At 43.2% G+C, this 26,621-nt stretch overlaps 1 protein-coding gene across 2 annotated transcripts in view; it reads left to right on the top strand.

The window, feature by feature from the left end:
* Positions 1–26,621, top strand: part of usp16 (ubiquitin specific peptidase 16) — a 52,555-nt gene that overhangs the window by 11,368 nt on the left and 14,566 nt on the right. For both annotated transcript variants that reach the window (XM_078408924.1, XM_078408923.1), the window contains 10 exons: positions 1,203–1,378; positions 6,441–6,544; positions 7,625–7,728; positions 8,070–8,230; positions 9,637–9,732; positions 10,774–10,904; positions 17,867–17,954; positions 23,387–23,468; positions 24,555–24,646; positions 26,333–26,389. In XM_078408924.1, the coding sequence (XP_078265050.1) occupies positions 1,203–1,378; positions 6,441–6,544; positions 7,625–7,728; positions 8,070–8,230; positions 9,637–9,732; positions 10,774–10,904; positions 17,867–17,954; positions 23,387–23,468; positions 24,555–24,646; positions 26,333–26,389 (1,091 nt within the window). The remainder of the gene's footprint in view (positions 1–1,202; positions 1,379–6,440; positions 6,545–7,624; positions 7,729–8,069; positions 8,231–9,636; positions 9,733–10,773; positions 10,905–17,866; positions 17,955–23,386; positions 23,469–24,554; positions 24,647–26,332; positions 26,390–26,621) is intronic.

The raw sequence follows: 26,621 nt of genomic DNA, 5'->3' as shown, positions 1-26,621 counted from the left end.
TTTATAAATCAGAGCATCGAGTATAGAAGTTGGGATGTAATGTTAAAATTGTACAAGGCATTGGTGAGGCCGAATCTGGAGTATGGTGTGCAGTTCTGGTCGCCAAATTATAGGAAGGATGTCGACAAAATGGAGAGGGTGCAGAGGAGATTTACTAGAATGTTGCCTGGGTTTCAGCACTTAAGCTACAGAGAGAGGTTGAACAGGTTGGGTCTTTATTCTTTGGAGCGTAGAAGGTTGAGGGGGGACTTGATAGAGGTTTTAAAAATTTTGAGAGGGACGGACAGAGTGGACGTGGGTAGGCTTTTCCCTTTGAGAGTGGGGAAGATTCCAACAAGGGGACATAGCTTCAGAATTGAGGGACAAAAGTTTAGGGGTAACATGAGGGGTAACTTCTTTACTCAGAGGGTGGTGGCTGTATGGAATGGGCTTCCGGTGGAAGTGGTGGAGGCAGGCTCGATTTTATTATTTAAGAGTAAATTGGATAGGTATATGGATAAGAGGGGATTAGAGGGTTATGGTCTGAGTGCAGGTAGATGAGACTAGGTCAGGGAGAGTGGTCGGCGTGGACTGGTAGGGCCGAACGGGCCTGTTTCCGTGCTGTAGTTGTTATATGGTTATCTGGAATCTGTTATGGTGAGCACTGAAATAGATTGCGGTCAAGTCCAATAATGCCTCATCACTTCTCCATTTTGCATGTGACTTTTCTCCATTTTAATACATATCTACTTGTGCAGTTCTATATGCCTACTTTTATGATGTTGCTTTTGGTTCATTTCCAACACCTACCATCTTCATTGTAAATAACACCATCAATTTTCACATCTGTGATCATCCAACTTGTTGATGTGTAAATAACCATCCATGAAAATCCCAGCACTGATCCATCACAAAAACAACACTCCATAATCGCACTGTCCTTTCTTTTGTCAAGCAAGTTTAAAATCTTGCCGTCATGAATGCAAGATGATGTGTCGAGTCAAGATATCACAAATTGGTCACAGAACATTCGAAAGGTGGAGGATTGAAGAGCTGGATTTTCAAGTCGTATGCCTTAATTAAATGTTAATGTTTCATCAATTCATTTTCAAACTTTCATAACTTTAGAGTGAAAATATGTAATGAACAAAACCAAAAACATCTGTTCAGCAAAAATTCATGTGTGTCAAACTAAATGTTGTTGAATTTCACCCTAATTTCAGTGCCTCGATGTGCACATTTTCGTAAGGAATTGAACTCTGGCAAAATTAAGAAGCGTTTGATGCAACCCTGGTGCAATGCTTGTGAGGACTGCAAAGATGATGCCAAAACGGAGGGAAAACGTGAGCAAACCGATGAAGCTCCATCTGTCTGGCTATGCTTAAAATGTGGGCATAAGGTAAATGGTTATCTATGTGAAATAGTGATCCTGGACCACAGAATTCTGAGTTCTGTGTAAAACACGCCTGGGTGATTAGTTCCCATTGTTAAATTCAAAGTGATTTGCTTGCAGCCTCTAGGCATGGTTTGGCTTTGAATATTGAAACACAATATGTACTGCTACTTATAAAAGCTGATTATTCACAAAATGCTGGAGTAACTCAGCAGGTCAGGCAGCATCTCAGGAGAGAAGGAATGGGTGACATTTCGGGTCGGGACCCTTCTTCAGACTGATGTCAAGGGGGCGGGACAAAGGAAGGATATAGGTGGAGACAGGAAGATAGAGGGAGAACTGGGAAGGGGGAGGGGAAGAGTGGGACAGAGGAACTATCTAAAGTTGGAGAAGTCAATGTTCATACCGCTGGGCTGCAAGCTGCCCAAGCGAAATATGAGGTGCTGTTCCTCCAAATTTCCGGTGGGCCTCACTATGGCACTGGAGGAGGCCCATGTCAGAAAGGTCAGACTGGGAGTGGGAGGGGGAGTTGAAGTGCTCAGCCAACGGGAGATCAGGTTGGTTAAGGCGGACTGAGAGAAGGTGTTGAGCGAAACGATCGCCGAGCCTGCGTTTGGTTTCGCCGATGTAAAGAAGTTGACATCTAGAGCAGCGGATGCAATAGATGAGGTTGGAGGAAGTGCAGGTGAACCTCTGTCTCACCTGGAAAGACTGTTTGGGTCCTTGGATGGAGTTGAGGGGGGAGGTAAAGGGACAGGTGTTGCATCTCCTGCGGTTGCAAGAGAAAGTTCCCAGGGAGGGGGTGGTTTGGGTAGGAAGGGACGAGTGGACCAGGGAGATACGGAGGGAACGGACTCTGCAGAACGCAGAAAGGGGAGGGGATGGGAAGATATCGCCAGTAGTGGGGTCCCGTTGTAGGTGACGGAAATGTTGGCGGATGATTTGTTGGATCCGCTGTCTGATGGGATGGAAGGTGAGAACGAGGGGGATTCTGTCCTTGTTACGAATGCGGGGAGGGGGAGCAAGAGCGGAGCTGTGGGATGTAGAAGAGACCCGAGTGAGAGCCTCATCTATAATGGAGGAGGGGAAGCCCCGTTTCCTGAAGAATGAGGACATCTCTGAAGCCCTTGTGTGAAACACCTCATCCCGGGCGCAGATGCGGCGTAGACGGAGGAATTGGGAGTAGGGGATAGACTTTTTGCAGAAGACAGGGTGGGAAGAAGTGTAGTCCAGATAGCTGTGCGAGTCAGTGGGTTTATAGTAGATGTCAGTCATGAGTCTGTCTCCTGTGATGGAGATGGTGAGGTCCAGAAACGGGAGGGAGATGTCGGAGATAGTCCAAGTATATTTAAGGGCAGGATGGAAATTGGAAGTGAAGTGTATGAAGTCAGTGAGTTCTGCATGGGTACAAGAGACAGCACTAATGCAGTCGTCGATGTAGCGGAGGTAGAGTTCGGGGATGGGGCCAGTGTACATCCGGAACAAGGATTGTTTTCCCTCTATCTTCCTGTCTCCACCTATATCCTTCCTTTGTCCCGCCCCCCTGACATCAGTCTGAAGAAGGGTCTTGACCCGAAACGTCACCCATTCCTTAACTCCTGAGATGCTGCCTGACCTGCTGAGTTACTCCAGCATTTTGTGAATAAATACCTTCGATTTGTACCAGCATCTGCAGTTATTTTCTTACACTTAGAAAAACTGAAATATGACCAATGATTGGCAAGCGATTTAACAGACAATGATGGACTGAATAGCATAGTTGGATGTTCTCATTAATAATTTCTTGACCTTTTGGCCAGTAACTGGTTAGATTGCAATGTCAACGTGGCAATTTAGCAAATTGAGTTTCCCCACCATTCAGTGATTGCATGTTGGATCAGATCACTAAATTTGCAACCATACTTTCCACATTTTCCAGTCCAATGTCAGTCCATTGTTTTATTGAGATTGGTGGTTTCAGAAACTACATTTTTTTCTTTACGTACAGTATTGGTTTATTTGTTAATTAACTAAATCCCAAGATGAGGCTTTCCATTCAAGGACATTCAATATGTCTTCTTTCTTAAGTTAACATGGTTTTCCCTCTTCTGTGTAGGAAGGAACTGCTGATGCTATTTTACACCGAAGGTAGATAGATACAAAATGCTGGAGCAACTCAGTGGGACAGGCATCATCTTTGGATAGCAGGAATGGGTGACTTGTCGGGGTGAGACCCTTTTTCAAACTGTCAGGGAAGAGGGAGATACAGAGATAAGGAAGGGTAAGGTGTGAAAACGAGACATCAAAGGAGAGATAGAACAAGAAAAATGTAGAAAAGAACGTTGTTAGCTAGGAGAAGGTGGCAAAGCATAGAGAGATAAGTTCATCATGGGGACAGTCAGACTGATCAGAGAATTAGGAAAAGGGAGAAATGGAGAGAGAGGGAAAGCAAGGGTTTCTTGAAGTTAGAGAAGTCAATATTCATACTGCTGGGGTTAAGCTGCCCAAGTGAAATATGAGGTGCTGTTCTTTTAATTTGTGCTGGGCCTCACTCTGACAGAGGCCCAGGACAGAAAGGTCAGTATGGGAATGGGAGGGGGAGTTAAAGTGTTTATCAACCGGGAGATCAGGTATGTTTAGGTGGACTGAGCAGAGGTGTTCAGTGAAACGATCGCCGATCCTGCGCTTGTTCTCACCGATATATAGGAGCCCGCACCTGGAACAGCGGATACAGTAGATGAGGTTGGAGGTCTCGAGGTGAGAATTGTCAGTCTGCAGAAAGGTCTCGACACGAAACATCACCCATTCCTTCTATCCAGAGATGCTGCCTGTCCCGCTGAGTTACTCCAGCATTTGTGTCTATCTTTCCCTCTTCTGTCATAGATGGATCCCTTACCCACATCTCCTCTGTGCCCCGTAGCTCTGCTCTCGCACCGCCACCCCCCAGATGCAACATCCTCACCTCACTCGTCCTCACCTTTCATCCCACCAGCCTCCGCATCCAACACATCATCCTCTGATATTTCCAACTCCTCCAACCTGATCCCACCACCCACCACATCTCCACCACTTTCTGCCTTCCACAGAAACCACTTGCTCCACAACTCCTTGGTTCACTCATCCCTTTCCACATAAACCACCCCTTCCCCGGTCATCTGCTGCAACCTTCTCCCTTCCCTCCATCCAGGGAGCCCAACAGTTCTTCCAGGTGGGAAAGAGGTTCACGTGCTCCTCCACCAACCCCATCTACTGCATCCAATGTTCACAATGTAGCCTCTTGTACATCAGCGAAAAAAGGTAGACTCAGCATTCGTTTCGCCTAACAGTCACGCTCAGTCCACCAAGGCCTTCTAGATCTCACGGATGCTAACCATTTTAACTCCCCTTCCTAATTTCTGTTCTGTGTTTTCTCCATTGCCAGAGTGAGGTCACACTCAAACTGGAGGAACAGCACCTCATCTACCATCGGTATGAACATTGAAATCTATAACTTTAACCTCGACAATGCATCCCCTCCCCTTTTCCCCCCATAAACAACCTTCCCCGAGCGCTGGCTGACCTTGCACCTAGCTCTCCTGTCCCCTTCCATCTACATTCCTACACAATTTGCTACACCTCGTCAATGTTCTAGCTTCACAATTCTCTAATCTTGTGTGTGTGTGTGTGTGTTCATCTTTGGCCTTTGACCAAATATCTGCCTATTAACCCCGCCCTCCACGCCTGTGTTCACCTCTGACCTGTCATGCTCTATCCTGCCCTTCCAGTCTTCGACCTTACTTTCTTCCCACCCCTACTATAATTATGAAGAATGGTCCTGGCCCTATCCATGTTCTTCAGGGATGCTGCCTGATCCGCTGAGTTACTCCAGCATTTTGTGCCTTTTCTTAGTAAACCAACATCTGCAGTTTTTGTTTCTACATTCTAACTCCTTGTCCCATTGTCTATGGTTGCTGGACAGACAATCCATATTCGTCAGATTTTGTTCTTTCCTAACCCTTTATCGCTTTGCTGTGACCAGTATATCCTTTACCTGCCTTATTTTTTTTCCTGTATTGAACATATCTGTTATCTGCAGAAAATTATTTTGTATAAAAAATCGTCCTGGGTCCGCTAATGGTCTGTTAATATCATAAAGTGATCCTCTTTGATTGTTATCATCACCTGTATTGTATGTACAGGTGCATATAAACCTAAATGCGGTGAAAGTTTAAACATGGAACATGGTTTTGGACAGGAATAAGCCATTCAGCCTGTGATATCTGTGCAGGCCATAATGCGATATTTAACTAATCCCACCTGCCTGCACATGGTCTCTACCCCTCTATGTCCTGCACGTCCATGTGCCTCTCTACATATTTCTATCATGTTGCTTCTCAGCTTCTGATACTCCAGATAAAACCCATCCAAGTTTGTCTGACTGCTCCTTGCTCATGCTCTTATTCAGGCAACATCCTGATGAAGGCATCAGAGACTGCAGCTGCTGGAATCTGGAGCACAAAAAAAAAAAACTGTTGGAGGAACTGAGAGGGTTGAGTTCTTCCAGCAGTTAGTTTTTCCTAATGTCCTGGTGAACCTCTTCTGCACTCTTTCTAAAGTCATCATTCACATCCTTCCTGTGATGGGGTGAGCCAGACCTGTACACAATACTTCATATATGGCCTAAACAAAGGCTTATCAACCTCTTCATGAGATCCAACGCCACCAACTCCAGGCTTTTGATGGCCATTTCTTGTAATATAAATTTTTCTTCAGCATTGCACAATTAGTTTAGAGATAAAGTGCAGAAACAGGCCCTTCGGCCCACCGTCCACTACCGACCAGCCATCCCAGCACATTAACACTCTCCTACACACAATAGGGACAATTTACACTTATACCAAGCCAATTAACCTACAAACCTGCATGTCTTTGGAGTGTGGGAGGAAACCGAAGATCTCGGAGAAAACCCACGCGGTCATGGGGAGAACGTACAAACTCCCATAGTCGGGATCGAACCCTGGTCTCTGGCGCTGCAAGCGCTGTAAAGCAGCAACTCTACCGCTGTGCCACCGTGCCGCCCGTTATTTATGCCATGGCTTTATTTTTTCAGGGTTGTGGGAGGGATTCGGAAGGACAACATGCTCTTCAACATTTTAAAGGGCCACATTCGGATACACATTGTGTGGCTCTTTGTTTGGACAACTGGAGTGCATGGTAGGTTCAACATCTCACATAGGATAGTGCTTGCATAGTGTGACCCACATATATATTATTGACCACTATTTTGGGTAAATATGTGGGATCTTGATGAAGCAATTACATCAATACCGGATCAATCAAATACATTGCAAACATTTTTGATATTTTTAAATGTTTATTTGAAGTCTCTGAATTGTTATTGGTCAATGAATGCGTGGAACAATGTGTTGGAGAGAGGATCCACCGACTTATGTTTGAGATTCCGAATTTTCCGTTACAAAATAATTTTCCACCAGCCAGTGTAACTAAAAGCCACAAAGCATTTCATGCCAACGGATGTAGTAAAATTTACAGCATCACCTGATAATGTCTAAGAGGGCTGCAATTAAGCAGAAGATGGTGCAGAAAATTCTCAAGTGTTTTGCCTGGGTTGGAGTGCTTGAGTTATAAGCAAAGATTTGAATGGCTAGGTCTCTTTTCTTTGGAGCAAAGGAGGCTGAAAGGTATATCAAATTAAGATGCATAGGTAGCTACCTCGTGTTTGTTTTCCAGGGTAGGGGTATCTAAAACTAGAGAGCTTGGGTGTAATATGAGAGGGAGAAAGTTTAAAGGGGATCTGAGGGGTATTATATTCACATAAAGAATGGTTGGTGTCTAGAAATGGTGAAGGCGGGTACAGTTAGAGCAATTAAGAGGGTTGGATACTTGACCTGACCACGGCATAGAGGAATTGGAATAATGCAGGCAGGTGGGATTTGTATCGATAGGTATGATGGTTAACACAGGCTAGGTAGGCTGAAGGACCTTTTTCTGCGCAGCAGAAAACTGCCTTAGAGGGATTTTGGAAAAAAAAGAATCTTTGATAAATTTGTCTCTTGATTAAATAAATGTGGGGAAGGGGAAGTTGGATAATTGAAGTAAGCTACTGAGAAAGGGTGATGACAGCTGTTTAAAAATGTACTCCGAGAAAGTACAATTGAATGAAGTTATAAACATAAAAAGTGAGAAGGATTTGAAAGAATGGTTATGAAGTGCAGTTAAATGTTCGCATTGACTTGCGCTTGATTTAATTAACTTTTAGTTACTTTAATGCAGGTGCTACGTGTGTGATGATGCCATTTATTATGAAGAAAAAGATCAGTTAGGACAACTTGTAAAATTCATCCAAAAAAAGATTTCTGGTAAATGCTCTAAAGAAGGTGAGTTATCCAGAAGGTCTTTGAAATACATAATTATTTCATAAATATGCAATTAGTAATGCTCTACCCGATGTAGCAAGCTGTATTGTGGGCAAGCTAAAAGTTGCTCTCTCCAGGATTAAAACTGATTTCTAGAATCTTCCCACTGAGTTAAGGACTGCAAGAAGGTAATTGATTAGTTATCTGGGAAAGCAATTAAATGCATGTGTTGCTACAGTCTGTTGGTGCAATGATGCTGAATTGAGTTTTGTCATTGGTGTGAGAGAAGTTGTTGATGGGAAAGGTTAATGTGATTAGCACAAATATATTGAGTTTAAATTGCTCCATATTTCTAATTACAGCTGTACTTCCACCATCACCTGAAAAAGATCAGGATAAGGGAAAGGAACACAATGCAACAGAAATTGAGAAAGAAAAGATTTCACGGCAGAGCAACCAACAACCATCAGTAAAAGGACTCAGCAATCTTGGGAATACGTGCTTTTTCAACGCAGTCCTACAGGTGATTAACATCAAATACTGACCATGGTATCTGTTGGTTACCCAGTCCATATTTTGTTGGTTGGCAGGTTACAATATTTAAGATTACATTGTTGGGAAAACTCAGAAGCTAACTTTACTCAATGAATGAAGCAGCTCATATTTGAATGCAGTAAGACTTGGATAACATTTGGGCATGGGCTGATAAGTGGCAAGTCAGTAACAATCATTCCACAAAAGTGCCATCTTTCTTTGATATTGAATGGCATCGTCATCTCCCACCATCAGTATACTGGATTGGCCACGTATGACTGCAGAAGCAGATCAGAGGCCACAAACAACTCGCTTCCTGGCATTCTTAAGCCTTTGCACCATCTGCAAGGCACAAATCAGAAACACCTGCAGCTTGGAATGCTCTCCACTTGCTCGGGTGTGCAGAGTCGCAGCTTGATGCCATCCAGGACAAGGCAAACTACTTAATTTGCACTCACTCCACCAGCTTAAAATGTGCACTCCTTTCATCACTGGTACACAGGCTGCAGTGTGTAGCATCCACAAAATGTATTATACTTTTGCATGGCTTACCCAGTTCCCAAACACATGACCTTTATAACCAAGAAGGACAAGGTAGCATGCAGATGGGACAGCATTCTTCTAAATTTGCATTCATTAGGAAATATATTGCTGCTAAATCCTGGAACTCCATGTCCAACAGCACTGTGGTCATACCTTCACCAGAACAGGCAGCACGGTAGCGCAGCGGTAGAGTTGCTGCTTTACAGCGAATGCAGCGCCGGAGACTCAGGTTCGATCCTGACTACGGGTGCTGCACTGTAAGGAGTTTGTACGTTCTCCCCGTGACCTGCATGGGTTTTCTCCGAGATCTTCGGTTTCCTCCCACACTCCAAAGACGTACAGGTATGTAGGTTAATTGGCTGGGTAAATGTAAAAATTGTCCCTAGTGGGTGTAGGATAGTGTTAATGTACGGGGATCGCTGGGCGGCACGGACTTGGAGGGCCGAAAAGGCCTGTTTCCGGCTGTACATATATGATATGATATGATATGATTAACACTTTCCCGGGAGCAATTCAGAATGGGCAATAAATGCTGGGCTTGCTGGCGATTCCCAGATCCCAAAATAACTGAAACATTGTAATCAGCTATGGATTCAAATCATTAAACAGGATATAATTACCACTAGAATCTCTAGCAACTCGTTTAACCTGATTTGATAAAGTGATAGAAAGACTTGACACTGTTCTCAAGCGGTTATAACATTTACTCAAAAGCCAGAGTATATTTTTGTTTTCCTTTTCCTTGTTGCTCCAGCCTGTACTTTAAGAATACTGTTGCATTGTTTGTAAGGAACATTTTGTAGTAATTTTTAACGTTGAAACTGACAAACATGCTTTTCTTAAAAAACCTAGATCTTGTCACAGACATACGTGCTGAAAGAGATGATTCAGGAAATAAAAATGAATGGAAATACAGTGGCAATTATAACTCCTGCTTCTTCAAACCTGGTGGGTATAGCTTGGAATGCTTCCCTTCATTAATTTGCAAATATCCCATTATAGAGAAATGCCATTTGTTTTAAACAAAATAGAGATTGTCTATCTTTGGATTTACTTTAATATTCCCAGTCCTAGTTTTTGTGAATCTTCGAAGAGTCAAGTGTTGAATTTGTCATATGAAACTGAGCAATGAGCTTATTACTCGCCTGCAGTTTTGCGGGCTCATGAGAGCAACAACGACAATAAATATACAATAAATTGTAAATCATTCAAAAGTAAACTAGGCCATAACAGCACAAAACAACCATAGTAGTGCAAAGTCTGTAGTGATTTGGGTTGAGCTTGGGTTATGCAGAGTGGTTCAAGAACCTGGTTGAAGGGTCGGGTTGCTATGAAATTTTTCCCCCCTCACTTTAAACCTATGTCCTCTGGTTCCCGATTTCCCCTACTCTGGGCAAGAGACTGTGTTTACCTGATTTATTCCTCACCTGAATTTGTAAGATCACCCCTCGACCACCCCGTCGGAGGGCTTGATCGACCCGCTTGCAGGACCGTGGCCCGGCACAGCTCGGCCGCGGGTCTTTTCATCGCCCGGTACGGCTCAGCCGCGGGACTTTTCATCGCTCGGTATGGCTCGGCCGCGGGGCCTTACATCTCCTTGCGGGGGCTGCGCGAGTCGGGAGCCTCGGTCGCCTCGGCAGAAGTCGAACTATCTGTCCGTGGGAGGAAGAGAGAAGAAATTTTCTTGCCTTCCATCACAGTGAAGGGGTGTCTGGAGGAGTCACTGTGATGGATGTTTGTGTTAAAATTGTGTGTCGTGTCTTTTACTCTGTACTGTTGTGGCTGCGTGACAAATGATTTTCGTTCAATTCATTTTGAATGACAATAAAGGTCATTCATTCATTCATTCATTCATCTTCCAAGGAATAGTCCTAGCCTACTCACCCATAGCTCAAGCCCTTGAGTTCTGGCAACATCTTCGTAAATTATTGAGGATGTAATTTTAACTTTGTTTTTAAAAGTGTGTGTGTTTTGATTTTAAATTATCAGGGACCTCTCGAAATTCACGCTGATCAACTCGGACCACTCTCGTCAGCAATGCATCAATTTCTTCTTGATATTCAAGATACCAAAAAGAGTGTTGTCACTCCAAAAGATCTGTTCACTCAAGTCTGTAAAAAGTAAGCATTTGCTATTGTTACTATTTTGAAAGGTTGAAGCCTGTTTGTCATAAATCATTCTGTTGTATATGAGCTCTCAAAACATAATTATGAATCATAGCTCTTTTGTAATATTTAAATCAATTCATCGATCCTCATTTATTTAAAAGGGCATCAAAACTTGGCAATAAATTTTGTTGATCGGCACGTGAAAAAAATCGCTTAGATTGCCCATGAAGGTTACAATTCCTCACAATCATTGTGTTCAATTAATATTTTGGCTATCACTTTTATAACTGATACAAATGAGTACAGTAAACCCTCATGATAATGGACTATCGGGGGGGGGGGGGGGGGGGGAGAGAATGGTATCCGTGATTGGATTGCCAATTTTTCACTATAACCGAGTCAGGCATTGTACTGTACGTGGTGGAAGCAAAGAACTGCAGTTGATGGTTAATACACATAAGGAGGCAAAGTGCTGGAGTAACTCAGCGGGTCAGGCAGCATCTCTGGAGAACATGGAGAGGTGACGTCGGGACCCTTCAGACTGATTCAGTCTGCTGAGTTACTCCAGCATTTTGTGTCATTTCACTTTAAAACCAGGTGTCGATGCCATTGTCCTGCTCCAGTGAGCCCTTCTTCACCAGTTGATGCAACCGTTGTGCGGCTCATGTTGTAGCCCCTGACAGGACGCGCTGTCTTCAAGTTGCCACTACCAACAGGACGCGCTCGGTCACCTCGGGGCTCCTTCTCACCCGTTGTTTTGTTCTCCCTACTCCCGTGCCGCCTCCCCCTCCCCTGCAAGGTGGAGAAAATCTAACAAGGTGGAGCATGTTGGTGACTCCGGGGGAGGTGGGGAGCTGAGTGGACTGAGTGATGGGAGGAGGCGTTGGCGATGGGAGGAGACAGCAGTGCAATGGATTAAACAACAGGAAAAGGAGGTGGAGGAGGGAAGAGGCCAAGTGGACAAAACAATGGCCAACAGAAAGAAGCAGTAGTTAGTGTGAAGGGAGGGAGCTTGGCGTCAGCAAGTCATTTCATTTTTCATTTCATTTAGAGATACAGCGCGGAAACAGTCCCTTCGGCCCACCGAGTCCGCGCCGCCCAGCGATCCCCGCACATTAACACTATCCTACACACACTAGGGACAATTTTTACATTTACCCAGTCAATTAACCTACATACCTGTACGTCTTTGGAGTGTGGGAGGAAACCGAAGATCTCGGAGAAAACCCACGCAGGTCACGGGAAGAACGTACAAACTCCGTACAGACGGCGCCCGTAGTCAGGATCGAACCTGAGTCTCCGGCGCTGCATTCGCTGTAAGGCAGCCACTCTACCGCTGCTCCACCGTGCTGCCTGTCCGTCCGTTATATCCAAGATATCCATTATAAAGGGGTCCGTTAAAACAAGGATTTACGATATTGAGAGAACACAGAGACTTGCATTCATAGTGTTTTCCACAACTTCAGAAATCCACAGCACTTAATAGAAACCTTTGGGTGCAATAACTATGGAATTGTGATGTTCTGTAAGCATCAATGAGGTAAGTGAAGAGACAAGGAACTGCAGAATCAGTCTGAATAAGGGTCTCGACCCAAAACGTCACCCATTCCTTCTCTCCTGAGATGCTGCCTGACCTGCTGAGTTACTCCAGCAGTTTGTGAATAAGGAACTGCAGATGCTGCTTTACAAAAAAAGACTCAAGTTACTCAGCGAGTCAGGCAGCATCTCTGGAGAACATGGATAGACAATAGACAATAGGTGCAGGAGTAGGCCATTCGGCCCTTCGAGCCAGCACCGCCATTCAATGTGATCATGGCTGATCATTCTCAATCAGTACCCCGTTCCTGTCTTCTCCCCATACCCCTGACTCCGCTATCCTTAAGAGCTCTATCTAGCTCTCTTGAATGCATTCAGTGAATGGGCCTCCACTGCCTTCTGAAGCAGAGAGGCAGAGGTATGTGAATGTTGCTGAAAAACTGCAGAACAACCTGAAATGGGAGAGTGGAAAAAACAGAAATTGTTGGCCATATTGTTACCAATAACATGAATGCAGTACCTTAAAGGAAAAAGTAATCTCTGAATTAATCTCATGCAATTTGTCAACATAGAAATTGGAGAATAGAAGAAATGAATGTCCTTAATTAGTCACGGGGTGGCACGGTGGCGCAGCGGTAGAGTTACTGCCTCACAGCACTTGCAGCGCCGGAGACCCGGGTTTGATCCTGACTACGGATGCTGTGTACGGAGTTTGTTCTCCCCGTAACCCGCGTGGGTTTATTCCGAGATCTTCAGTTTCCTCCCACACTCCAAAGACTTACAGGTTTGTAGGTCAATTGGCTTGGTATCAATGTAAAAAATTGTCCCTAGTGTGTGTAGGATAGTATTAATGTGCAGGGATCACTGGTCGGTGCGGACCAGGTGGGCCGAAGGGCCTGTTTCCGTGCTTTCTGATTCTATGAATGTAGGAGTGGAGAGGTGATTACAGCAGGGAGGGATTTGGATTTCTGGGACTTTAGGGTCATTTCAGGGTGAGAGTTGCACCAGTCAAATGGACCAATGACCTCAGAAATTTGCTGGTGCTCTTGGAGAAAGTTTTAATTCACTTGGTAGGGTGATGGATTACCAAGAAGAGAGTTTGGGGGAGGGGAGAAAATAAAACCAAAAATGCAAGTTTGCAATGAAGTAAACAAACTAAATATATAGTGCAAACAATGAAAGGAGCAAATAGCAACAAAGTTTAGAAAATTATTGAAAGGCCAAATTTAAAAGCACTGTCTAAATTTGGACTGCATCTGCAACAAGGTTTATGAACCAACAGCACATATTCATAAATGGTCACATAAACTTACCTTACAGAAACATGGCTGGGGTGCCAAAGCTAGGGTGTAAATGTTGCAGGTTATTTGTTAAAAGGGAAGGTCGGGCAAATAGAGGAAGAATGTGAGGTGATGCTGTTTACAAGTATGACATCTGTACTGCAGTTAGACAGGATCTTGGCTTGGCAGATGGGATATAGAATGGAAGTTGAGTAAACACAAAATACTGAAGAAACTCAGCAGGTCAGGCAGCATCTGTGGGGGGAATGGACAGACAATGCTTCAAGTTGGGACCCTTCTTCAGACTGATTGAGGTAGTAGGGGAGAAGGCTAGAAAAGAGGCAGGGCCGGGATAAAGCCCGGTAAGTGATTGGTAGATACTGCTGAGGGAGGACGGGGGGTGATTGGCAGATTGGTGAACTAAGGCTAGAGATGTAAAAGAGACAAAAGGGTGTCAGATATGGAGATATTTTTCAGTCTGAAGGATTCCAACCCGAAACATCGCCTATCTATGCCCTCCAGAGATGCAGCCAGACCCATTAAGTTACTCCAGCACTTTTTTAAGCCAATAGAAAACAAAAATATATGGGCTATGGGCACTCGCATGGGCCCTAGCTACGCCTGCCTCTTTGTCGGGTACGTCGAACAATCCCTGTTCCAGACGTACACTGGCCCCATCCCCGAACTCTACCTCCGCTACATCGACGACTGCATTGGTGCTACCTCTTGCACCCATGCAGAACTCACTGACTTTATACACTTCACCTCCAATTTCCATCCTGCCCTTAAATATACCTGGACTATCTCTGACATCTCCCTCCCGTTTCTGGACCTCACCATCTCCATCACAGGAGAAAAATTAGTGACGGACATTTATTACAAGCCCACCGACTCGCACAGCTATCTGGACTACACTTCTTCCCACCCGGTCCCCTGCAAAAAGTCTATCCCCTACTCCCAATTCCTCCGTCTACGCCGCATCTGTGCCCGGGATGAGGTGTTTCAGACTAGGGCTTCCGAGATGTCCTCGTTTTTCAGAAAACGGGGCTTCCCCTCCTCCATTATAGATGAGGCTCTCACTAGAGTCTCTTCTACATCCCGCAGCTCCGCTCTTGCTCCCCATCCCCCCACTCGCAACAAGGACAGGATCCCCCTCGTTCTCACCTTCCACCCCACCAGCCAGCGGATCCAACATATCATCCACCAACATTTCCGTCACCTACAACAGGACCCCACCACTGGCCATATCTTCCCATCCCCTCCCCTCTCTGCATTCCGCAGAGACCGTTCCCTCCGCAACTCCCTGGTCCACTCGTCCCTTCCTACCCAAACCACCCTAACCCCGGGCACTTTCCCTTGCAACCGCACGAGATGCAACACCTGTCCCTTTACCTCCCCCCTCAACTCCATCAAAGGACCCAAACATTCTTTCCAGGTGAGACAGAGGTTCACCTGCACCTCCTCCAACCTCATCTATTGCATCCGCTGCTCTAGATGTCAACTCATCTATATCGGCGAAACCAAGCGCAGGCTCGGCGATCGCTTCGCTGAACACCTGCGCTCGGTCCGCATTAACGCCACTGATCTCCCGGTGGCCCAGCACTTCAACTCCCCCTCCCATTCCCAGTCTGACCTCTCTGTCATGGGCCTCCTCCAGTGCCATAGTGAGGCCCGCCGGAAATTGGAGGAACAGCACCTCATATTTCGCCTGGGCAGTTTGCGGCCCGGTGGTATGAACGTTGACTTCTCCAACTTCAGATAGCTCCTCTGTCCCTCCCTTCCCCTCCTCCTTCCCAGATCTCCCTCTATCTTCCTGTCTCCACCTATATCCTTCCTTTGTCCCACCCCCGACATCAGTCTGAAGAAGGGTCTCGACCCGAAACGTCACCCATTCCTTCTCTCCCAAGATGCTGCCTGACCTGCTGAGTTACTCCAGCATTTTGTGAACAAAAATATATCAGCAGGTTCTTCCTGGGTTGTTGAGGTGTCACTACTTAGGGGCACTGCAAGATTTTGTGTTTGAGCCCCAACTATTCACCAAACAATTTGGCTCGGGAGACCATTTCTAAGTTTACTGATAACACTGAATGCGAATGTGAGTGGTGATGAAGCTCCAAAGGAATATAAACAAGCAAACTTGAGGAGGTGCAAACAGGGCAGAAGGAAAACAATGTAGAAAAGCAGTGAAATTATTACTTCAGTGGAAAAATCAAAAATGCTCTTTTAAAAAAAAATGGTGACAGATTGGGAAACACTCGTATTCAAACAGATTTGGTTCCCCTTTTACACAGGTCGCTAAGAGCTAACATGCAGGTGAAGAAGCTAATCATTATAACACAGTTTAATTGCTTGTGGAAGGATGCCTTTCAAAAGTTGTATAGGGCCTTCCAGTTTAATTTATTGTCACGTGTACCAAGGTACAGTGAAAAGCTTTTGTTGCGTGCTAGCCAGACAGCAGAAAGACAATACATGATTACAAACGAGCCATTTGCAGTATATATTCACAAAATGCTGGAGTAACTCAGCAGGTCAGGCAGCATCTCAGGAGAGAAGGAATGGGTGACGTTTCGGGTCGAGACCCTTCTTCAGACTGATGTCAGGGAGCGGGACATTGTCCTTCCTACATTGTCCTTTCTTTGTTGACTGACCTGCTGAGTTACTCCAGCATTTTGTGAATAAATACCTTTGATTTGTACCAGCATCTGCAGTTATTTTCTTACATTTACAGTATATAAATGTATTTAAATGTATATAAATTACAGTACAGTATATTTTCTTACATTTACAGTACATGATAAGGGAATAACGTTCAGTGACAATATCGTGCAAAAACATTGCTCCACTGTGTTGAGGAACAATCTGCTTGGTGTGGAGTGAGCATAGCAAAGATTCACTAGATGGATACCTGGGATGGATATGAGGGAATCGCTTTTTTAGAGTTTAGAAGAATGAGAAGTGATCTCATTGGAAATGTACAAAATCTTAAAACTTCAGTCATCCAGAACAAAGGAGAATGATCTCAAAATATTTGGTTGATCATTTGGCACTGAGATTGGAAGAAATCTCTTCACTCAGAAATTGTGAATCTTTGGAATTCTCCACCCTGGAGTTTCATGGAAGCTCAGTCATTGTGTTCAAAATTAACATCTATAGATTTCTGGTTGGTAAACAAATCAATAGATACAATGATAAGGGACAAAAATGGCATTGAGGTTGAAATCAGCCTTTTTTTAATGACTGCATGCTTGAGGAACCAAATGGCTTCCTTCTTTTCTTTTTTTCTATCAAGCAACGGATTCCCTTGATATTTCAAAGTGCAGTGGGGTCTTCTATGGTGACAGGGCGAGCTTGAGTTTAACACGGGTGTAATGAGATTTGACACTACGGATCTGATATGGCACCGAGCCAAGGCTAACTACAGAGGGCACATGCGGTTGGTCTACCAAGGCCTACTGGATTTCCTGGTTGCTGACCATTTTACCTCCTCTTCCCATTCCCACACTGATGTTTCTATCCTGGGCCTCCAATTCCAGAGTGAGGCCAAACACAAACTGGACAAACAGCACCTCATATTCTGCTTGGGTAGCATACAACCTAATGCTATGAACATTGAATTTGGCAATTTTAGGTAACTACAAACCCCACCACGTCTTTTTTTTTCTCCCCCCCCCCACCACCTTCTCCCCAGTGCTCCACCTGCACACACTTATTTCTCCGCTCCCCCTACCCTTCTATCCATACTCCTTGTAGCTTCATATTTTGCAACTCTTCAATCCTTTTATTTCACACCTTCTGTTTTTAACAGGCCTTTGTCCAACCATCAGCCTACCAATATCCCCCTCACCTATATCCATCTAATACTTGCCAGACTTTGTCCTGGCCTTCTCTTCCAGCTACTCTCTCCATCAACCACCACCCCCCCCCCCCCCCCCACCTCCCTCCCAGCACAATCAAGGGTCCCGAGCCAAAACATCACCTATTCAGATTCTCTAGAGATATCTCCAGACCTGCTGAGTTACTCCAGCACTTTATCTTTTTTTTGTGAATCAACATCTGTAGTTCCTTGTTTTTACAGAGATCTATATTGGCCAAACAATTGCTGTATTGCAGATTTATGTCTTTCGATGCTCCGCTTCAAATATTGTTTCTTTTCCTCAGGGCTGTGCGATTTAGAGGGTTTCAGCAGCAGGATAGCCAGGAGTTGCTTCATTATTTATTGGATGGAATGAGAACCGAGGAGATCAAAGTAAGTCGGCTCCTGTGGTTGTGGGTGAATGTTTTTTTAGCTTAGTTTAGAGATACAGTGTGGAAGCGGGCCCTTCTGCCTACTAAGTCCGCGCTGACCAATGCTCACCCATACAATAATTCTATCCTACACACTGGGAACAATTTACAGAAGCCAATTAACCTACAAACCTGTACGTTTTTGGAATGTGGAAGGAAACCGGAGCACCCTTGATTTTGAAAAATCAAGCGGTCACTAACAGAACGTACAGCATTCGTACAGACAGCACCCATAGTCAGGATCAAACCCGGGTCTCTGGCACTGTAAAGCAGCAACTCAACCGCTATACCTCCCCAATAAAATGTCGCTTTGAAATGTACATTGTTCGACTGTAAAATCAAAAATCTAACGTGACCTCCTGCTTTTTCAGAAAATCATTATTATAGAAGCAATAGGTTCCATACGCAAATAGATTTAACTTACAAATTCTTTTTAAAACAGAGCAGCCCAATTTGGGGCCTTAATTGTTGAGCAGTTTCCAAGTCCTATCAACCTGACCCTAGTCCATGCGATCACAGGGAGAACGTACAAAGTCCGTACAGACAGCAACCGTAGTCAGGATTGAATCTAGATCTCTGGCACTCTAAGACAGTAACTGTTGCTGCACCACTGTGCCGCCCCTATATGAACTTTAACATACAATATGTTCTATGAGCTACATAATTCTATAGTTCTGCAGCTCATAGAACAGTACAGCACTGGAACAGCACCTTCAGCCCATAATGTCGTGCTGAATCTGATATCCTCTGCCTGCACATAATCCATATCACTCCATTCACTGCACATTCACGTGCCTATAACATATATAACATATAACAACTACAGCATGGAAACAGGCCTGTCCGGCCCTACCAGTCCACGCCGACCATTCTCCCTGACCTAGTCTCATCTACCTGCACTCAGACCATAACCCTCCAATCCCCTCCTATCCATATACCTATCCAATTTACTCTTAAATAATAAAATCGAGCCAGCCTCCACCACTTCCACCGGAAGCCCATTCCATACAGCCACAACCCTCTGAGTAAAGAAGTTCCCCCTCATGTTACCCCTAAACCTTTGTCCCTCAATTCTGAAGCTATGTCCCCTTGTTGGAATCTTCCCCACTCTCAAAGGGAAAAGCCTACCCACGTCAACTCTGTCCGTCCCTCTCAAAATTTTAAAAACCTCTATCAAGTCCCCCCTCAACCTTCTACGCTCCAAAGAATAAAGACCCAACCTGTTCAACCTCTCTCTGTAGCCTAAGTGCTGAAACCCAGGCAACATTCTAGTAAATCTCCTCTGTACCCTCTCCATTTTGTCGACATCCTTCCTATAATTTGGCGACCAGAACTGCACACCATACTCCAGATTTGGCCTCACCAATGCCCTGTACAATTTCAACATTACATCCCAACTTCTATACTCGATGCTCTGATTTATAAAGGCAAGCATACCTATCTGTCAGCATCTTAAATATCACTGTCCTATGTGCCTCCGCCACCTCAAGAAAGCAAAATCTGCAATAAGGCTAAATTAACACTGACATATTTTCAATAGAACTTGTAATAATGTGCGTATTATCTAGAAATAAAAGCATAGATTCAAATGATGAGATGGGTCAGAAATGTGTCCATCATTGATTACACTAGTCTGGTAATGGATAGAGATTAGTTTGTAGGCCAGACCAGGAATATTGACAAAAAAAATTAGCTTTCTGTACATGAATGAAAGTACAAGAATGAATAATTTTAACATGACTTTTTTATTTTTGAGGATACTCAGATCTTCTTTGACATGGATTTACATGAATGAAAAGGCATGAATTTACCTGAATACATATAGGCATTTAAAGAGGGTCTGATATGTAGCTAAGCCAAATAATATTGAGCCGAGGAATAGAAACGTCATTAAAGTAGATAGAACAATACATTAGATGATTTTATTCGTATTGCAGATAAGCAAATATTTTGTCAAAAGCAAATATTTCTAGACAATATGCTCATTATTAAAAAGTTCTATTGAAATGTGCAGTGATATCCTAGCTCTCTTGTTCTTTTATCCTTTTCCATAAAGCTTTGGTCTTGGCTATGACTAATCCCCTGAGGAGAATAGTACTCAGATTTAAATACTGATCATGGATGTGTACACCTGCTGACGTACTAGGTTTTGGTTAATCTAATGTCCAAATCAAAACTGTTACATTTTAAAGCAGCTGAGTTGAAAAGGCAATTTTCCCTTCGTTTCTTCTTTTTAAATTGGGTAAAGATTCTGGAGGCAACCCCGAGTTTGTACGTTCTCCCCGTGACCTGTGTGGGCTTTCTCCGAGATATTCGGTTTCCTCCCACACTCCATAGACGTGTAGGTTTGTAGTTTAACTGGCTTGATATAAATTTAAACTGTCCCTAGTGTGTGTAGGATAGTGTTAATGTGCGGGATCACTGGTCGGTGCTGACTCGGTGGGCCAAAGGGCCTGTTTCCCTTTGAAGGAATCTTAAAAAGGAAATTAGAAAAGCGAAAAAAAGATATGAGGCTGCTTTGGCAAGTAATGTAAAAGTAAACCCCAAGGGGTTCTACAGATATGTCAATAGCAAAAGGATAGTGAGGGATAAAATTGGTCCATTAGAGAGTCAGAGTGGACAGCTATGTGCTGAGCCAGAAGAAATGGGGGAGATATTAAACAATTTCTTTTCTTCGGTATTTACCGAGGAGAAGGATATTGAATTATGTGAGGTAAGCGAAACAAGTAGAGTAGTGATGGAAATTAGGAGGATTAAAGAAGAGGAGGTACGGACACTTTTGAAGAATATAAAAGTGGATAAGTCTCCAGGTCCTGATAGGATATTCCCTAGGACATTGAGGGAAGTTAGTGCAGAAATAGCAGGGGCTATGACGGAAATATTTCAAACGTCATTAGAAACAGGGATGGTGCCGGAAGATTGGCGCATTGCGCATGTTGTGCCTTTGTTTAAAAAAGGTTCTAAAAGTAAACCTAGCAATTATAGACCTATTAGTTTGACGTCTGGTGGGAAAATTAATGGAAAAGATTCTTAGGGACAATATATATAATTATTTGGATAATCAAGGCCTGATTAGAAACAGTCAACATGGATTTGTGCCTGGAAGGTCATGTTTGACTAATCTTCTTGAATTTTTTGAAGAGGTTACCAAGGAAATTGATAAGGGCAAGGCTGTGGATGTTGTCTATATGGACTTCAGTAAGGCATTTGACAAGGTTCCACATGGAAGGTTGATTAAGAAGGTTAAATCGTTGGGTATTAATAGTGAGGTTGCAAGATGGATTCAACAATGGCTGAATGGGAGATACCAGAGGGTAACGGTTGACAATTGTATGTCAGGTTGGAGGCCAGTGTCTAGTGGAGTGCCCCAAGGATCTGTGTTGGGTCCACTGTTGTTTGTCATTTACATTAATGATCTGGATGATGGTGTGGCAAATTGGATTAGTAAATATGCAGATGATACTAAGATAGGTGGAGTAGTTGATAGTGAGGTAGATTTTCAAAGTCTACAGAGAGACTTGGGCCTTTTGGAAGGGTGGGCTGAAAGATGGCAGATGGAGTTTAATGCTGATAAGTGTGAGGTGCTGCATTTTGGTAGGACAAATCAAAATAGGACGTACAGGGTAAATGGTAGGGAATTGAGGAATGCAGTGGAACAGAGGGATCTGGGAATAACTGTGCATTGTTCCCTGAAGGTGGAATCTCATGTGGATAGGGTGGTGAAGAAGGCGTTTGGTATGCTTGCCTTTATAAATCAGAGCATCGAGTATAGAAGTTGGGATGTAATGTTGAAATTGTACAGGGCATTGGTGAGGCCGAATCTGGAGTATGGTGTGCAGTTCTGGTCGCCAAATTATAGGAAGGATGTCGACAAAATGGAGAGGGTACAGAGGAGATTTACTAGAATGTTGCCTGGGTTTCAGCACTTAGGCTACAGAGAGAGGTTGAACAGGTTGGGTCTTTATTCTTTGGAGCGCAGAAGGTTGAGGGGGGACTTGATAGAGGTTTTTAAAATTTTGAGAGGGACGGACAGAGTTGACGTGGGTAGGCTTTTCCCTTTGAGAGTGGGGAAGATTCCAACAAGGGGACATAGCTTCAGAATTGAGGGACAAAGGTTTAGGGGTAACATGAGGGGGAACTTCTTTACTCAGAGGGTTGTGGCTGTATGGAATGGGCTTCCGGTGGAAGTGGTGGAGGCTGGCTCGATTTTATTATTTAAGAGTAAATTGGATAGGTATATGGATAGGAGGGGATTGGAGGGTTATGGTCTGAGTGCAGGTAGATGAGACTAGGTCAGGGAGAATGGTCGGCGTGGACTGGTAGGGCCGGACAGGCCTGTTTCCATGCTGTAGTTGTTCTATGTTATATGTTATATGTTTCCGCACTGTATCTCTAAACTAAAAAAGACGAAACTCTGTCTCTTTCAATTGGGAAAAGCTGTAAGATGTTTATTTGGGTAAACATTGAATATTCCTGGTTAACATAGGCACAGGATCAGGCCATACGGCCCACAATGTTTGTGCTGAACATGAAGCCAAGTTAAAGTGATCTCATCTATATCCATATTCCTCTATTTCTTGAACTTCCATGTGCCTGAAAACCTCGTAAGTGCCACTATTGTATATGCCTCCACCATCGCCCCTGGCAATGCGTTCCAGGTTCCAACAGCTCTCTCTGTTTAAAAAAGAAATGCCCTCACATCTCTGTTAAACTCTCCCCCTCTCACCTGATAACTATGCCCTCTAGTATTGGACATTTCCACCCTGGGGATAAAGGTTATGAATGTATTATTTATACCTCTCATAATTTTATATACTTCTATGAAGTCTCCCCCTCACCCTCTGGTGTTCCAGAGAAAACAATGCGAGTTTATCCAACCGCTCCTCGTAGCTGAAACCCTCAAATCAAAGGCAGCATTCTGGTAAACCATCTCTGCACCCTCTCCAAAGCCCCCATCCCCTTCCTGTAATGGGGCGACCAGAACTATGTCTGATAGTCAAAGTAAGTATTTAGGTTGTTACATGAGTTTTGCTGGCATCCTGCAGACCTTGTTGGGTTGAAAAATGATCATTGCATTTTTAGACGTCTAGGTCTTTGACATTTCTTACCACATGGAAATTAGTCATTATTGTTCATTCTTAGGACTTTATGGCCTTCGATTTCATTTATAGAATGTAACTAATCAGTAAGAGCAATGGTGATCTTATAGCTCCCTGTTTTGCAATATATAATCCTTGATTTTAAGTCTGTTTTGGGTTACATGGTTGCGAGAAAGGAAATTGGGGCATTGGATGCAATTGCTTGCCTTTCACTCTAGCTTATTAAATGAAAGCGATCACATTTATATTGTATATGGAGACTTAATATGTGAAACTGTCTTTATCTCAATTTCAGCGAATAGGTGCTGGCATTGTAAAAGCCTTAAATTATTCTTCAGAGAAGGGGGAAGATGAGGAACTCAAGAGAATCAGGAAAGGTAATGTCATTTGTAGCTTGCACATGGGAACTTTCCCAGTGGCTCATTATGTGGACGTGTTGCCTGGCGGGGTATTGAATTATATAGATCAAAGGACTTCCTGGCTTGTAGATGAGTTGGTGGTTGACATGCTGCAGCTACACTCAATGCCCTGAGATTGGAAGTGGAGGAGCCAGAGTTTGAGTTGTGACCAGATTAGTGGCTCAGCTGGTAGAGTTGCTGCCTCACAACATCAATGATCCGGGTTCAATCCCAACCTTGGATGCTCTCTGGGCTGTCCTCACATTCTCCCTGTTGCCCTTTGGGATTTCCTCTCTTTCCCCGCTTCCCTCCGCATCTCCCGATGTTGACGTTTCCTCCAACATCCCGAAGGTATGGGTTAATTGCCCATTGCAAATTCATGTCCGGGGATCTGTCCTCGTGTGCAGGTGGTTGATAGAATCTGAATCGTGTTGATGGTCAAGCGGGGAAAATAAAATGGAATGAGTGTAAGCTGATGCTAGATTGTCGGCATGGATTCAGTGGGTCAGATGGCCTGTATGATTATGATCAGAAGTAAAGATTGATTGAACGTTGAAGCTTCACATATTGGAATAAGTTTCAACTCCGTCTAGTCGGACAAGAGTGGCTGTTGAATGTGACATTTAAAGAATGTTAGTGTCTTTGGATCAAATCTGATGCACAGATTTGAATGCGGGAGGATTGACTTTTACTTTTAAAAAGCAAAAGTACACACCCTGCTTGGGATTTGTTGTTGTACCTACAGATGACTTCAAACTTAAATGAATATATATAATAACTAGCAGGAACTTGTATAAGGGCTGTAATACATGATGATTGCATGGTTACAGCCAGTGCCAGTTGAGTTGTTTTATCACGTGTTTAGCAGTGTTACATGTTTAGTTCTGCATTTTATGTTTATAATAATAATTCAGACCTTCATTACATTAAGAAATCTGAAAATGTTGTTTTGGAACACTAGGTTAGAATGGAACTCAGTCTAGTAATATTAAAGTTATGATAATAGTTTCATTCTTGTTCATATAAACTTACAAATTTGGCTTTCTTTTCCCCCCCTCATACAAGTTTACGAAAAGGAAGCATCCATGCTCAATTTTGTTGACCAGGTCTTTGGTGGCATATTGACAAATACAATCATGTGCGAGGAGTGTAAAATGGTAAGGGCACAAAGGTACAGAATCGATTAGACAATCTTTACTTGTATTGTGCAAACTTGTTTGAATGTAAACATCATTTTATTTTGCGTGCAATAGTACACTGGTGGATTTACTTTGAAATTTTTATTTGCCCTCTGTTTCCTTGGCTAAATGTTTTTGTTTCTTTCCTCCCCTTCCCAGCAAGGATCACTGGAAGTTGAATATTTTTTCTTTCTCAAAAGTGGCATTCTTTAGGGAAATCGCAACAGTTCTATTTTTGCACTAACCGACGTCACTTTGTTAAACGGAGAGTGGAATTTAAACTGGGATGTGGGATGATTTTCCAGTCTGAGTGGGAAAACTACTGAAATGTTCATGCTAAATAACAAGTTAGGAGTAGCTACGGTCGGCATCAAGCATATAATAAATTTAGAGTGATGGATAATTTTGTCCTTTTGTTTGAATTATTTTATCTAAAAATACTAAAGTTAGACAGAGGATATATTGGATAAACTGTATAATACAGACTAAGGTACTTTTTTCAGCTAAATGGCTTAAAAGCATCTTCAAGTCCTTAATGCCACAATATCAGAACGAAAAAACAAATTATTTATTTACAGTCCAATTTCTGTAACCTAAGATGGGTTTGTTTTTGTTTTAAAGAACTATTTAGAACTTGAAGGTAGACACAAAATGCTGGAGTAACTCAGCGGGACAGGCAGCATCTCTGGAGAGAAGGAATGGGTGACGTTTCGGGTCGAGACCCTTCTTCACACCCGAAACGTCACCCATTCCTTCTCTCCAGAGATGCTGAGTTACTCCAGCATTTTGTGTCTACCTTTGATTTAAACCAGCATCTGCAGGTCTTTCCGACATATTTAGAACTTGAGTTGTTTTAAATAGTTAAAAAGTGGGGCTGAGGAACCTTCCAGGATATGCACATTCTAAATACAACATAGAACAGCACTGCACAAAAAGAGGTCCTTCGGTCCACAGTGTCTCGCCAAACATGATGCCAAGGCGATCACTTAATGTAACCCACATCCTTTTCTTCCTTGCATATCCATATGCCTATCCAAAAGTCTTTTCAAATGCCACTAACATAACTGCTTCAACCCCCACGCCTGGCCAGGGGTTCCAGGGACTCGCCACGCTCTGTGTGTATAAAAAGAACAACAAACTTGCCCCGCACATATCCTTTAAACTTGGCCTTCTCTTGCTTTAAAGTTACGTCCTCTAGTATTTGACTTTTCCATCCGGGTAAAAGGATTCTGACTGTCTAACCCATCTGTGCCTCTTATAATGTTATATACATTTTTAACTGTTTTGTGTGCCAGAGTGTAAGTATTTGGTGAAATACATTCACAACAATTGGTAGCATTTTATACAATTTAAGTGTTTGAGTATCATTTTTAACCAGGGTTGTGGTTGGTATGTTCCTATTTATCCTGCTATTTCAGATGAAAAATAATAAATAAGATTTTTGCTGCTGGTTTTGTTGCAATGATCTTGGCTATAAGAGAGCATGGGTGTAGTCAGGTGAAGAACAAGGATGGCTCCATGATTACACTGCATTGAGATTAAAAGAGCAGTCAGAAAATGTCCTCGTTCAAGGAATTACATTGCACAGTTGCAGTGAAAGGGAAATGTTAACATTCAGCAACAAATTATTCAAAATATATTAATAGTTAATTATATTTTCTACAGGTTACATTAGTGGAGGAATATTTTGTAGACTTGTCACTTCCTGTTCAGGATGATCAGGTAAAATATATTGTGTTTTTATTATAAAGACAATCTGGAATTTCAATTGTCAGAGCCATGAAGTATTTATTAACATATATTATTGCTTGCTTTATATTCTAAATATTAAAATTACTTTAATGTTAAAGTAAAATATAAGGATATTTCTATCACGACCCTACATTGTCATAGATAGGAACTAAGAGTTGAGGGTGATGTAGTGAAGGATTGAGTGAGAATGCCCCTACATTTG

The sequence above is a fragment of the Rhinoraja longicauda genome, chromosome 12, assembly GCF_053455715.1.
Source record: "Rhinoraja longicauda isolate Sanriku21f chromosome 12, sRhiLon1.1, whole genome shotgun sequence".
Taxonomy (NCBI): domain Eukaryota; kingdom Metazoa; phylum Chordata; class Chondrichthyes; order Rajiformes; family Arhynchobatidae; genus Rhinoraja; species Rhinoraja longicauda.
Note: the sequence above shows the minus strand (reverse complement) of the source record. Positions and strands in the feature narration are given on the sequence as shown.